Raw genomic sequence first — 15,043 nt, 5'->3', positions numbered from 1 at the left:
TTTGCAAGGATTTTTCACCAGCATGGCCCAAACGCATATGCCACAGCTGTGTTGCCTCAGCGTCCTTCTTGGTACTCGTAATTGCTGCTGCTGTTGTCCCGACCACTGTACTACCTTGGTAGTAATACAGATTGTTCTTTCTTATGCCTTTCAACATCACCAATGCTCCTGAAGTTGCTTTAAGAACTCCATCTCGTATTGTCACAACTAGGCCTTTAGATTCTAACGACCCCAAAGAGATGAGATTCTTCTTCAACTTTGGGACATATCGTACATCCCGCAAAATTCTAGTAGATCCATCATGACTCCTCAGTTTAATTGAACCTATCCCGGCTATTTTACATGTGTTATCATTACCCATGTAAACAACCCCTTCATCTAGTTTTTGAAATTCAAAGAACCATTCCCGAATGGGACACATATGATAGGAACAACCAGAATCCATGATCCACTCATCTGCATATAATGTTGAAGATGTCATACTAAGAGAAAAGTCTGACTCTGCTTCACTATTGCATTCTGCAACATTTGCATCTTGCGGAGTCTTCCCTTTTTTCTTCAATTTTGGACAATCTTTCTTCCAATGTCCTTTTTCTTTGCAAAAAGAACATTCATCTTTGGCAACAGCTCGACCTTTGGACTTTCTTCTCTTCCCCTTAGACTGACTTTGCTGACGACCTCTTGTTACCAATGCTTCCACTGCTGCTTCACCTGAACCTTTCAACTTATCCTTTCGGCGTAGTTCATAGCTATACAATGCAGCAGTTACTTCATTGAAAGTTACTTCCGATTTTCCATGAAGTAGAGTAGTTTCAAGGTACTCAAACTCCTCAGGAAGCGATCCCAACAACATTAACGCCAAGTCTTCGTCTTCAAAAGTCACATCCAAATTCAACAAATCAGCCACCAGCTGATTAAAATTGGTAATGTGCTCGTTCATCGTGGTACCAGGAACATAACTGAAACGAAACAGTCTTTTCTTCATATGTAACTTATTTTGACTGTTCTTCTTCAGAAATTTCTCCTCCAATGCTTTCCACAATTTACTTGCAGAAGTCTCTTTACTGAATGTATACTTCTGCTCTCTGGAAAGACATGATCGAATTGTACCACATGCCAATCGGTTGATGGTCTTCCATTCTTTATCATCAACCCCTTCTGGTTTTTCTTCCTCAATGGCAATATCTAGACCCTGTTGAAAGAGGGCATCTAGAAGCTCACTTTGCCACATGCCGAAATGACCTGTTCCATCAAAAATTTCCACTACAAATCTCGTATTTGCAGTTCCAATCCTCGGCAAAATGTACGAAGTGGAAGTTGTTGATATGGATGGTTTTTCTTCTGTCATTTTTGCCATAGCTTCTACTTAATAGCCACCAAATGCAGAATACCCACAAGCTTTAGGAAATGTTTCTGATGTGTAAGATCAGACTAAGCTGCAAACACAGAGCATACTACAAAACCTTGGCTCTGATACCAATTGTTGCGGAAGCGACGATAATATTAATAACAATATTATCAGAAATATTTAGATAATTATTATGCCAACAATTATACTAAGAAAATTCCCAGTTAAATTGGAGGGGTCACAATGGTCCCGCTTAAAACCCAACAACTAGACAGAACTCACTTAGATATTTATAGCAATAATAACTAAATAAATATAACCAACATAAAGCTATTAAATAAAAGCAAACAAATAAGAAATAAAATACCAGAGATTTAACGAGGTTCGGCCAATTTAGCTTACGTCCTCGGACACTACCAAATCAATATTTCTTCTAGAAATATTACAAAGGAGAAGATTTTGGGATGATACAACCAAAGGGGGAGGGGTTCTATATATAACAAACCAAACCCCCTCCCTTTCTATCTTTTCCTAATGTGGGATATTGCCAATATTCAACAATACATGCATGCATTCATGTGTCGGATGGAGACGTTTTGCTTCAACGTTGAATTGGGTCAAGCTTAACCAACGCAAGTTTCGTGATTTCTCATACAGCAATTAAATTTGCTGACTGCCTTCCCTCAACTTCATCAACACTTCACCTTAATCATCAACCAACTTTATTAATGTTTACAACTTTTTCTAAATTTACCCCTTATTCATTATTATTCATATGAAATTGTGATTCCACATCTATTTTCAATATGAGAATAACAAATCAAACATTTCTTCCTGATTTTTAATATTTTTAGTTGGATTTGGTCATGGACCTTTCACAAAGAGTCAAACTGTTTTTATTCAATGTAAATGCCAATTAAAACAATAATTTCATATGATAATTCATGTGTACTTCATGTTGACATATTGTAGTACATCAAATATAAAACTTAGGAAATAGGACAACCCCCACGACTAATTATTCACAATGTGCTTCATTAAACTTTACATAACCTTGGAAACATCCAAGTATAATTCATTAAGAGTTACAGTCTCCATTAGATATATCCTAAAAGTTCTACTTAATTTCCCTTCTTTTCTTAAAAATAATTTCCCGGCTTCATTTTGGATGAACTCTAGGCTATATTGATATGCATGGATCACTACAATTGGGTTAATATTATAAAGTACTGTTAGCCAGCTTTATAAGTTGAGCATGGAGCAAGTTTCGCTACTTTTCACTATATTTGTTGACCAGAGGCAGTGAAAAGATAGTGAGGGCCCTCAAAATCAAGCTGGTCCAATAAGATTCCTTGATCTTCAGCACCTCCATCAATAAACCAAGCGGTGGAATCGTTCTCCGGGGCAAAGGAAGACGAATTGCAAAGAATTGAAACTTCTTGAGAAGATGATGACATACTGTAATTGTCATTAGCAGTACTGGTGATGCTATATTCCATAAGCCCTGGAAGAGTAAACTGATCAATCTGGTCCAAAACCAGCCCTGGATAATCATAATTTTGCTGGTATTTCATGTTTATCATGTAAGAAGACGATGTAGTAGTTGTAGTACTGCCATTAACAAGAGCCTCAGCTTCAATAGGAACCGAAGTAGTAGAGCTGTCAGTGATTGTTGATTCATGATTGTTGCTGTTTTGGTCGACTCCACTCTTTGCTGCAAATAGTTTTTTCTTCAGCTTGGTGTTCCAATGGTTCTTTATATCATTGTCAGTTCTGCCTGGCAGTTGGGCTGCTATCAAAGACCACCTAAACCAAGAATATTGCAGTATTGGGTTATTTTCAGATATAAACAAATCCCCCATCAAAATTAGGTGTTGAATTGACACTTGCCTGCTTCCTATGCTACTATAGAGGGAGCATATAATGTTGTCTTCTTCGTCCGTAAATCCTCCATGCTTGATGTCTGGTCTTAGATAGTTAAGCCACCTTAGGCGGCAACTCTTCCCACAGCGTTTAAGACCTAAAATATAGAAATTAATTATCACATGAAAAAAAAAAAGTACATACTTTATGTCTAAAAGGATAAGAGCTACAAGTATAATCACAATAATACTAACTGATTCAAATCACCACAAGTAAAATTAATCCATGCAGAAAAATCATGATTGGCGTTAAACCCCAAGCCCCAAAGTTAAAAGAAGAAAAAGACCTGCTTTGCGGGGAAGGGCAATCCAATTGCCACCGGTGCCATGTTTGGCAAGGTAGTTTCTGAGGGTATCATCTTCATCAGGTGACCATGGCCCTCTTTTCACGTTGGCTTTGTCACAGCATGGAGCTCTTCCCATGGAAGCCACCTAGTGTTGTGACCACACAAATTCAAGCAAAGCACAAAGAGAAACTTTGAGAGAGGGAGAGTGAGTGAGAGATTGGAAAAAGGGCTGAGGTGCTTGGTATGAGAGAAGACAAGGTCTTAAAGCTAGCAAGGTAAAGAACTCTAGGGAACTTGACTTATTGACTTGTTCATACATATAAAAAATGAAAAGAAACCAATAGGATATTTTTCTCCGTACAAAACAAATTTGGTTTGTTGGAGATGAAGGGAAGTGAAAGCGGGTGCATGAGAGAGCACGGAGATTTCATGCAATTGTTGTCAGCTGCAGTACAGACTCGTTGGCAGGTTTTTTTCTTACATATGCAGATATCATTCAGAAGACTCAAACTCTTTATCTTTCTTCAACTTTCACGCGGTTTCTGCTTCATCATGTTCCCCATTTTTTATAAAACTAATTTTATATTTGGTAGCCTTTGCATTGCATGTATGTGAATAATATATGCATTGTATAATATTTGATAATTTTTTATTATTTATGTGAATTTGTTCATAATGATAATAAACATTTTTTTTAACTTTTATATCCGTTTTTATTGTTGAATTTATAATTATTCTCATCAATATTATTATCTTCATACTTCAAATTTACATTCTCACAGAACGATTTTCAAGTGCTTCATAAATCAATTATGAGATTATAAAATCAAAATTTTGAACCACAACAAGTTGGGCCGAAATTATTAGTCCGAAGGCTAAGCTTATAGTAGATGGTTAGACCCCAACATCCTCGCTAATGCAACTGAGATGTTTACCTTCCAATGAAATCAAATCCATTAATCTGCCAAGATTCATCACAATGAAATGAACTCCACCAAACATAACGTGGCTTAAGTTTAACCTTCGATCAGAAACCTTGGTTCAACAAGAGCTGGAGTTACTATTCGTGATTCCAAAGGAAGATGGATGGCTGGTTGTCACAAGTTTATCTAAAACAAACCTCAACATTGCTAATCTAATTGTGGAAGTTGATGCTACTTTTGTCATTAGTCTCATTAATCCAGTTTGCTCAAATTTACTTCTTTCATACCCTGGTGAATGATTGCAGGATTTTATTGGAGACCCGACTGCTCCACATTTTCAGGGAGGGAAATTGTTGCACAGGAAAGTAATCCTTGTTTGCTTTGTAATTTTAGTTCTAGGGACTTCCAAAGACTTTGTTGTTTATTTTCAGATGCCGAGCTTGATGCTCCATTTTGTTAAAGTCGATATGGCTGGCATTGCTATTTTTAGAACTGCTATTTAAGTTATGAATGAACTACTCTTTTATGACCCAAAAAAAAAAGAACAAGAAGATGGTTTTAATTAAGGATAAATTACACCTAAGGTCACTATACTATTCGTAAGTTTATGGTTCGGTCACTTAATTTTAAAAAGTTACAAAATGATCAAGTCACTAGGTTGTTAAAATCATTATTGTAGGGCCTTACCTGTTCATACCACCTGCACCAATCGAAAACTCTCCTTCTCCTCCCCTTCTACAATTCTGTCTTTTTTTCATGAAACAGTTTTAAACGTCATAAATATGCAAACCAAAACTCAAACAGCTTTCTTCTCCAATCCAATCCCTAACATTGACCGTCAAATTAACTTGAATCTAAGTTATATTCTTCTACCGAGGGGTGAGCACTCGATCAAATAAAAAAATTTCGAGTTAATCGAGTTGACAAATCATATTTTATCATCCTAATTTAATTTAATTTTTTCTCGAATCGAGTCGAGTGAGATAGAATTCGAATCAAATCGAATATATTAATTTGTTCGAATTAAATTAAAAAAATGACTTTGTGTCCTTGTAGCTACTGTCACCCACCGTAATTAAATTTGTTGTTAACTTTCATCTCGTCATAATTTATTTATTAATATTTTATATACGGTTTAGCTTCTTTGCTTGCTTAGTTACTTCAAAAAAAAGTTATTGAGGTTTGGTGGAAGTAAAAATTTTGGGGAAAAGTAAAAAGAAAAATATTTTTGGGGTTTGGAGAAGTAAAAGTTTTGGGGAGAAAGTAAAAAAGAAAAAAAATTGGGGGTTTAGGGGGAAGTAAAAGTTTTTTTGGGGTGAGAAATAAAATGAAAAAGTTTTTGGGGATTTTGGGAGAAATAATTTGGTATTTGATTTATTCGAATTATTCAAGTTATTCAAATTCGAAATTCGAAAAAAATTTCGATTCAAATCGAATTTTGCTTACCTCTATTTCTCTACTCGTTGATGGGCACTGGTCCACTGTACCAATTGTCAAATCATTGCTTGTAGCTAACTAACCGGACTTTTTTTTTCTAAAGAAAAGCTTAAAAGCCCAGTGACTTGTATAAAAACTTTTGAATAGTTTAATGACTTAAATGAAAAATTTTAAATTATTCTATAACCATTTTGTAACTTTTTAAAGATAAGTGACCAAATCATATTAAAATATAATATTATGGATATATTAAAATTTGACGATTAGTATTGTTTCATTTGTTTTATATTAAAATTTAATTATTTCATATAGTATAGATAATTTGAGGACTACTCTTGTTTCGTCTGTTTTTACATTTTTTTGTTCACATACAAATATTTCACGGGCATGGCTAGGGGTGTTCATTCGGTTAACCGACCGGTTAACCGACCCGAAATTACTATAACCGAATTAACCGACCTTCCAAAAATTTTAACCGTTAACCGAACCGATTTTTTTTTAAAAAAATTTAACCGAACCGAAATTTTTTCGGTTAATAAGGTCGGTTAACCGAATTAACCGAAAATTATGTATTTTTTATTTTTGGTTAAAAATTACCCGAATTACCCGAATTACCCGAATTACCCGAATTAACCGAATTACCGAAAAATACCCGAATTTTTTTTATTTTTTATTTTTAAAATTTAAAAAATTTATAAATTATTAAAGTAAATTGGGTTTTAGACTTTAGTAAATTGGGTTGTCTTTTAGTTTTAGTTTTATTGGATTGGGTAATTGGGTAAACTTTAGTTTTAGTTTTATTGGGTTGGGTAATTGAGTTTGGGTTGGGTTGGATAATTTTATTTATTAATTTTTTCGGTTAACCGAAAATTTTCGGTTAACCGACCGGTTTCGAACCGAATTAACCGTTAACTGAAAAATCATAAAAAAATTAACCGACCCCCGACCGAAAAAATTCGGTTAACCGACCGATTAACCGAATTCGGTCGGTTAACTGAATTTTTTCGGTTTTACCCGAATTATGCACACCCCTAGGCATGGCCAGATATCAATGTTTCTTTTTAAAAAAAAAATGAAATCTAAAATTTGTTGAAAAACAGAAATTTAACATTTAAATTCGGGATAAAATATATCATAAGTTTTTGTATTTTTTTTAAATTTGTAATTTTATTTTTTGAAATTTAGTCTCTTTATTTTTCAAATTTTAAAATTCGTGTTCAACTATTAACATTATTATTTATTAAATTCATGTTCATTACAACATTATTTTTTTAGTTATATGGCTACTAAATGAGTTTTTTTTTTTAAAGTTCAAAATTTCACACCAACAAATTTAACCAAAAAAAAACTATGCTAACAATTGAACTTAAATTTTAAAATTTAAAAAGTACTAGAGTAACTAATTTCCTGAAAATAAAAATTAAAGGGTTAAATTTCAAAAATTCAAAGAATATGGGAACTTATAGCATATATTAACCTTAAATCCCTTAAAGGTGAAATCAAAATTATTGAGCATTTTTATGATCAGCAACCTCATTTAGGATTTGGATAAAGTTGGTGCCTCTATTTCATCCTTCAACACTAACATCGAATACAATTAGAATTTACCTCTTCATTAAATCTTTAGAAATTTATTTTAATCTAAACTTTATATCACATCGTATCTGACCTTTCTCTTCAATATAATCTGCTTGTGGGACGATTATTGTCGCTTTTAATATCGACTTTCCTTTAAATACTTCGAGTTTTTTCTCTCCTCCATGTGGGGGTTATCTTCTCTGTTCTCGTCTTGTTTGAAATTTACCTAAAAATTAAATGTGTTAATTAAAGAAAATACGACTCCTGTATTGATCAACATATCCATCTCTAAGTTAGTGATTGATGCTTCAAGATTAGACTTGATTTCTTTGGCTACTTGTAATATTGCCGGACAGCTTCCACCATCATCTCAAAAGATTTACAACATGCTGCTTCTTTCGTCCATCAATGATGGATGGATTATGGATTTTCACTACCTTTGTCTATGTTGGGGTGTTTCTTTCGTTTTGGGGGTGGGATTTTCTAACCATTTTTTTTATTGTAACTCATTATTTTCATGTTGAATAAAACTTGGTTCATTTAGCTAATTACATCGTAATTCATTATGTCATGTTTGGTAGTACACATTGTAATTACACGATTACATAATTTATAATTTTAAAAAAATATTAATTACTATAAAAAATTATTAGTATGATGAAAATAATTTCTAAACAAGTAACAAAAATTAAAATAAAATCATATGTATTATGTCAGTCTAAAAAGTAGCTAATGGTACGATTGTTGATAAAAGTAGTAAGAAAAATAAACATCACATGCTATTTTTAAGAGTGAACAAAATTCAATTCGATTCGAAAAAATTGAAAAAAAAGTTTGAATTTCAAATTATTCAAATCGAATTAATTAAATCAATTCGAATTCTTTTTTTGAATTTCAAATTTGAATCAAGTTAAATTTTTAAATTCGAATAAACCATTTTACTTCCCTTCCCCGAATTTCCCCCTCAAACTCTTTTACTTTTTCCCAAAAAATTTACTTCCTCTCGGACCCCCAAATTCTTTTTCTTTTACTTCCCTTCAAACCCTTAGAACTTTTTTCCTTTTACTTTCTTCCAAAAATTTATTAATTTTTTTTAAAATTGAATTATTGATGATGTTATGAAATATTTATGTTAAAATTTTCTATTCGTATCAATTTCACATTTTATCTTTAAAATAATTTTTATTAAAAAATCACATTTTTTTTCATTTAATATATATTTTTACTTTCAAAATAAATTGTGACAAAAATTAGAAGATAAGTGAAGCAACTGAGTAAGCAAAGAAGCTAACATGTATAAAAAATATTAATAAATAAATTATGACAAAATGAAAGTTAATAACAAATTTGATTACGGTGGATGATAGTGGCTATAAGGACCCAAAGTCATTTTTTTTAATTTAACTCAAATAAATATATTCTATTTAATTCGAATTTCATCTCGTTCGACTCAATTCGAGAAAATTTCAAATCGAGTTAGGATGATAAAATAAGATTCGTCAACTCGATTAACTCAAAATTTTTCATTCGATTCGATCGAGCACTCACCCCTAGCTATTTTTATCTAATTGTTCTAGTGCATATTTGTTGGGTTATTCTCTCTTTAATATTTAACATATGCTCTTTTATCATCATTTGTTGGTCTTTGACCAAGTTTATCATCTAAATTTGAATTTGCATAATTAAGATCATCAAGATTTCCTTCTTCCATATACTCTTTGAAGTATAGATCATTTCAATTCTACCTAATCATTAAAGTTATGAAATTTGCAACATGCTAAGACGATCTAACCTTTTTTTTATGTTATACTAATGTTAACATGAAAAATATTTTTTTATAACAACGAACGCCTTCTAAATCACATTTTAAAGCCTTAAATGTTTCAAATTAAAAAGTTTGTGAACGGTCTATAGTGCCTGTGTTTAACACTATTCTCTCAAATAGTATCATACCCTCACAATATAGTGCAAGAAAATCTTTTGTATTTGCATAATTAGCATTGATCTTATAGTATTTGGATTCACAGTCCAAATAGTTTGTACTTTCAATTATAAAAGCTTATACAAACTTAATTTAGAGAAAGATTTATATTAGATTATATCAATTTTTATAATATGTAAATTAAGTAAATAAAAGCAAATAAAATTTATAATATATAACCTTCTTTATAAAGGAATGGAACCTGACGAAAAATGTTGCCATGCGATTTGAATTAATAAGATGAAAAACGAAGGTTAGAGTTGATGTTATAAGGTGAGTGATCACCAGATACATGTACTCATCATGGCCCCATGACATTGTAACAATTTCAAGCCCACAGTTGTGTGTGTAGACTCCCAGCTTTGTATTGAGAGCTGGGTTCTGATAGTGGAGACCAGAAAACAAATTGGTTGAACTTGAAGCTGGTTTTCAATCTGAAACAGAACATTAGATTCTGAGTAAGGAGATAAATTTACATGCTGCTGCACAATCACTTAGCAATTAGAAACATAAATCAATCAAGGAAAAAACTATCTCATTGATTTATCGTAAAGCAAAAGATCGAAGTGTACCAACAACAACCCATTGTGGCAACGTTATTGAACAGAAAACAAAATGAATAATGTTAGTTATTAAACCACAAAGTGAAAAGAAAAGTCATATTTCTAGAGAAAGGCCTAAATGTTTTGCAGCAAACACCTTGTAATTTCATCATAAAAAAGGATCTCTTTCTCTTTGTCAAAACCCATTATTTCTCATCGGCCAAAGGGGAAATTATTTGATAAATTACATTACACCAACTATGAACAAACTTCAACCCTCAAAACGTAAGGTTCCTTAATCTTTACTATCAACAATTACCAGCTATCAAAGTGAACTTACAAGGACAAACCCAGAAGCTAATTCAGCAAACTTTCTCAAATCTCTATGAAATGAATATCGAGACCAAACCCAGATTAAAACTCCAAATTATAATCTGAGCTGAGCAAAACCCATGAAGCCGAACATCAAGCTAAGAATTAAGATGCAAAGGAAACAGAGAAAAAAAATACCTGGAAAATGCAATAAAAAAAAGAACTCAGGGAAAAAATCAAAAAAATTTGGACCATTTCTCGATTTGTGCGTGTCATCCTTGCGCAGGGGCCATGCTAATCTTCTCTGTATCGTTCCAATTTTATCGGATGTCCCCGGAGGGACAACCAAAGCTGGCTGCTGTGTCTATATAAACACTTTCGCTGCTATGTTCCTAATTAATGTGGGATATATAGTTGGTTCCCAACGAAGTCATGAACTAGCCTACCTCAGCCTGACTAAGTCCAACAAGTGGGCTTAGGCGTCGCTCAAAACAAAATCCATGGGTTTGCGCTGGTACAGTGGGACCCTTTAATTTAAGCATGGGCTGGTCACTTAACCCGAAGGATGAAATTTTGATGGTTGCATTAGCATAGAATATATAGTTCGGCTTAGATTACTTTTTAGGTATGATGATTTGCGGGTATTGCTACATCCCAACTCAACTCTGATAGAGCCCTCATAAGTTGATAGTGGGTTCCCAACTATCCAGTTAAAATAATTAAGAAAAAAGTAATCATTTTATGATAATCTTGAACATGTTATGATAACTGGCTCTGGTCGGAAGAATGGGGAGAGAAACATGGATCAAACCTTTCACATCATAAAAGAATCTTACAGAACGTATGCGAAAACTGAACTGAAGGTCTGAGAAGCAAAATATGTGGGGAAAAGCACATCATTGGTTGAGACACAGAATGTAACACCAACAATGACCGGAGAGGAAACGCATAGCTAAGCTAAGCTAAGCAAAGAAAAGGTAATGCAGCTAGTGAGCACAAGCAAGAGCCTCCATTTCTAACTTTTTATAGGTCCACATTCTTGGCAGTACTAGAGTCATGCTGTTGAGATGAAATTACGTATGAGTTCCTTTTTTCGAGTAAAACTCAATTTGAAAAAAATAAAAATTATGTTCAAATCTTGAGTTAATTGAATTGAATTATTCAATTTTTTTTACTTAATTCGAATTTTTAAGTTTGAATAAAGTTGAATTTTAACTTGAAAAATAAATTTTTGTAAATATCCCTTAGGTCCTTCTCAATTTTGAAAATAAACAAATTGACCCTCTCAACACAAATTACAAAATTTTATAAAAATATAAAGAAAAATATTAAAAAATATTTAAATTATATAAAATTTCAAATTATAATTTTTAAAAAAAATTCAAAATGATAAATTTCAGCCCTTAAACAAGTAAATTAGTAAATCAAATGTATCATACTAAATTATCTTTGTTTCCCCCCCCCCCCTTATTTTGCTTTTAAAGAGTTTTCAAATATATTTCACCTCAAATTTATGTATTCTAACTTTGAATTTAGTCATAAGTTTAAATATGTCAAAAGTTTTTGTACTCTTTTAAAATTTAAAATTTAGTCTCTATACTTTAATTTTGAATCATTGAGTCCTTCTACTTTTTTATTTTAAAATTTTGGTCCCTCCATCATTTTTTTTGTTAGAATTGTTGATGTAATGGTTATAAAAAAAAGGTAAATTAACTTTTTTAGCCTTTAACATTTACATTTTTTTTCAATTTGATCTTTACTCTTTAAAAGTACAAAAACAATTTTAAAATGTTTTTAAAATTAAAAGATTTTTTCATATTTTCAATAAAAATATAAAAAATGTGAAATTTTAAAAAAATTTAAAAGAATAAAATAATTAAAATGATTTTTAAAAAATCATTAATTATAAACTCATTTAGTCACGAAGTCATTCCACGATAGTATCGTGACTAAGCTCTCCCCAATTACATACCATTACAAAAGCTACTCGATCATAAGTGTGTTACCATCATAGAACATCAATAATCTTTTTGGGATAAATTTGTTCTCCCAATATGATTATATTTTATTTCATGGTAATCATTACATCTTCCTTCATGAAATGTCAATTACTATCAAATAGTAATTAAGTCACTCATCATAAAGCCGAACGACCTATGGTCATATTTACTTTTCATCCATCATGTAATGCCAATTAGAGGATATCATTTACCCATATCTTAGGCTATGAATTCAACTATTGTGAATGATGTTACATACTGCAGAAGTTGTATACCCAATGCATCAGCTTTCGGTTCTTTATCTATTCAAACTCAAGATTTTACCTACATCAAAGTATACAAGTCATGCATACATAGTCCATCATCCACTTAGGATTAAAGTATGTCACATTATGAACATCACAAGTGAATAAATCCACAAACAAATTCAGGATCTATTCTACTTGGGTCATGTTTGATGTACTTTCAACCCAATCAGTCACATCTATGTCTCTATCTTTTGAGAGTTATCTGCTCCAATGGCCAAGCCAAAGCATGTAACACCCCTAACCCGTATCTGTAATTGAAACAGAGTTACGAAACATTACAGGAAATTTCAGATCAATTAAACAGATATTTCACATTATATAACATACATATCATAAATCAATTATAATGTCTCTTATATGAGCCATCGAGGCCCAAAATACATATTAACAATGAGTCAGGACTAAATTGAGTACTCAGATAATTTTTCAGAAAACATCAATATTTTTCAAAGATGCAAGGGATACACGCCTGTGTAGCCAGGCCGTGCAGCTCACACGGTCGAGAGACACGCCCTTTTCTTAGGCCGTGTGGACATTCGAAATAGGGACACACGGCTATGTCCCAGCCCGTGTCTAAACTTGGGATCATACTGACTTAGGTCACATGGCAAAGCCACACGCCCGTGTGCTAGGCCGTGTGAGCATACTGACTTGTATTAAATAGGTGCAGAGGTCACACAGCCAAGCCACACGTCCGTGTGCTAGGTCGTATGAATAATTTTGAACATTCTATTTTTCAATTTAAAAGATACATGGGACACAAGGCTAAACCACACGCCCATGTGCTAGGTAGTGTGTCACACACGACTGAGACACATGCCTGTGTGGACGAAAATAGGCCATTTCCAAGCCACATTTCTCACTCAAATTTGGCATCAATCTAACACAACAATTTGTACATTCACAAACCATATCAAAGCACTGAAAACAAGCCAAAATCATGTCTTAAACATGACATATTACCGCATACAACCAATATGCTATTAAGCACCTCAAATGACAATTTATTATCATGTCATCCTAATACTCATACTTACCTAGGTACCAATTGCATATATGCATAATCAAATTCATACTTCAAACATGATAAATCTACTTATATGCACATCAAAACATATTCATCATAAGCCATTCCAATGGCTAGTTACAATCAAAACATTTACATGCCAACATTGGCTAATTAACCTATACATGTCATTATAACCAAAATTAATTCACTTTTTATACCGAAATGAGCTTATGGATAGTGTAAGATATCCTCGCCAAGCTTCCAACCCAACGAGCCTCTGAATTTCTATAAAACAGGAAAAATAAAACAGAATAAGTTTTAAAGCTTAGTAAGTTCGTATAACATGGAATTTAACTTACCATTTCATTCACATTTATGGTAAGCAGACTAAACATGCTCAAATCAAATTTGGCCAAATGCCTAAACACAAATCCATATCATATTAGCCAAGTAATCATATGTATAATCCATAATCATGGATGAATAGAGTCATCAAATAAATTCCACATTCGTGTAATAACCAGTTTATGCTTCAATAAATCAAGTAGTATCATTTTCATGTATTTCAGGTATATATCGGTATAGTTCATTTTCAATTCACATTGTCTCATGTCAGAACTTTGCCCGTTGAACTATTTAAAATATCGATGGATACACGGGTATTACACATGAAGCGTACAAATCTGTAATCCGTCAATTCATATTCGGGAATGCTCATAAGAGCACATAAACGGGAAGCTCAAGAAAAAGCCTTTAATCGAGAGGCTCCGGAGAGCCAATTATTAGAACGCTCATAAGAGCTGTGGTGTGTGCGCAACACATGCAGGATCACAACCAAATCGGGATACTCATAAGAGAGATTAACGGGAAGCTCGTGGGAGCCATATATCAGGAAGCTCAAGAGAGCTAATATCGGGATGCTCATGAGAGTTATTATCGGGACGCTCTTGCGAGCTGTGGTGTGTCCACAACACATACAAGACCACAACCAATTCGGGAAACCTGTATCCATTATATTTCATTTATTTGTTCGAACGGGACTTAATACTTGTCGATCATCGTCGGATATGTGATTAATTTCATATACATGGCAATAATACAATCACATACATACAATTCAATTAATACATATAAATTCTCTATTTAGTTACACGAACTTACTTTGACAAGTGTTCGTGTACACAAAAACTACTAATCCAACACTTTCTCATTACATCGATCTAACTCCGTAGTTGATCTATCCAGATCTATATGAACGAATTTAACTCAAGTTAATAAAATTCACATTCAATTCAATCCAATAAATATTTTTGGACAAATTACTATTTTACCCCTATACTTTTGATTAATTATAATTTCATCCCTAGGCTCGGAAAATGAAATTCATACAATTTAA

General features: G+C 32.8%; 1 protein-coding gene, 1 long non-coding RNA gene and 1 other non-coding gene across 3 annotated transcripts; all 3 read right to left on the bottom strand.

Annotated features, from left to right (window-relative positions):
- Positions 1-2,345: 2,345 nt before the first annotated feature.
- Positions 2,346-4,006, bottom strand: LOC107900293 (transcription factor MYB36). Its single transcript, XM_016825952.2, has 3 exons — positions 3,558-4,006; positions 3,239-3,368; positions 2,346-3,154 (listed from the first exon to the last, which is right to left on the bottom strand). The coding sequence occupies exons 1-3, from the start codon at positions 3,691-3,693 to the stop codon at positions 2,629-2,631; spliced, it is 792 nt and encodes a 263-aa protein (XP_016681441.2). The 5' UTR covers positions 3,694-4,006; the 3' UTR covers positions 2,346-2,628.
- Positions 4,007-9,636: 5,630 nt separating this feature from the next.
- LOC121218481 (uncharacterized) lies at positions 9,637-10,713 on the bottom strand. Its single transcript, XR_005914744.1, has 2 exons — positions 10,529-10,713; positions 9,637-9,910 (listed from the first exon to the last, which is right to left on the bottom strand). It is a non-coding gene; the product is annotated as an uncharacterized lncRNA (long non-coding RNA).
- LOC121218804 (U6 spliceosomal RNA) lies at positions 10,571-10,673 on the bottom strand. The gene has a single exon (XR_005915281.1). It is a non-coding gene; the product is annotated as a U6 spliceosomal RNA (small nuclear RNA).
- Positions 10,714-15,043: the final 4,330 nt, after the last annotated feature.

Source organism: Gossypium hirsutum, chromosome D06, assembly GCF_007990345.1.
Source record: "Gossypium hirsutum isolate 1008001.06 chromosome D06, Gossypium_hirsutum_v2.1, whole genome shotgun sequence".
NCBI classification, from domain to species: domain Eukaryota; kingdom Viridiplantae; phylum Streptophyta; class Magnoliopsida; order Malvales; family Malvaceae; genus Gossypium; species Gossypium hirsutum.
The sequence above is the reverse complement of the archived record's forward strand: the minus strand, read 5'-3'. Positions and strand labels throughout refer to the sequence as shown.

What these genes read in the sequence shown, in the direction of transcription:
- LOC107900293 (XM_016825952.2), bottom strand. Translation starts at nt 3,693, where the DNA reads ATGGGAAGAGCTCCATGCTGTGACAAAGCCAACGTGAAAAGAGGGCCA. An exon ending in TGCCCTTCCCCGCAAAGCAG is followed by an intron (nt 3,369 to 3,557) that starts GTCTTTTTCTTC and finishes TCTATATTTTAG; the next exon opens with GTCTTAAACGCTGTGGGAAG. An exon ending in TATAGTAGCATAGGAAGCAG is followed by an intron (nt 3,155 to 3,238) that starts GCAAGTGTCAAT and finishes TTCTTGGTTTAG; the next exon opens with GTGGTCTTTGATAGCAGCCC.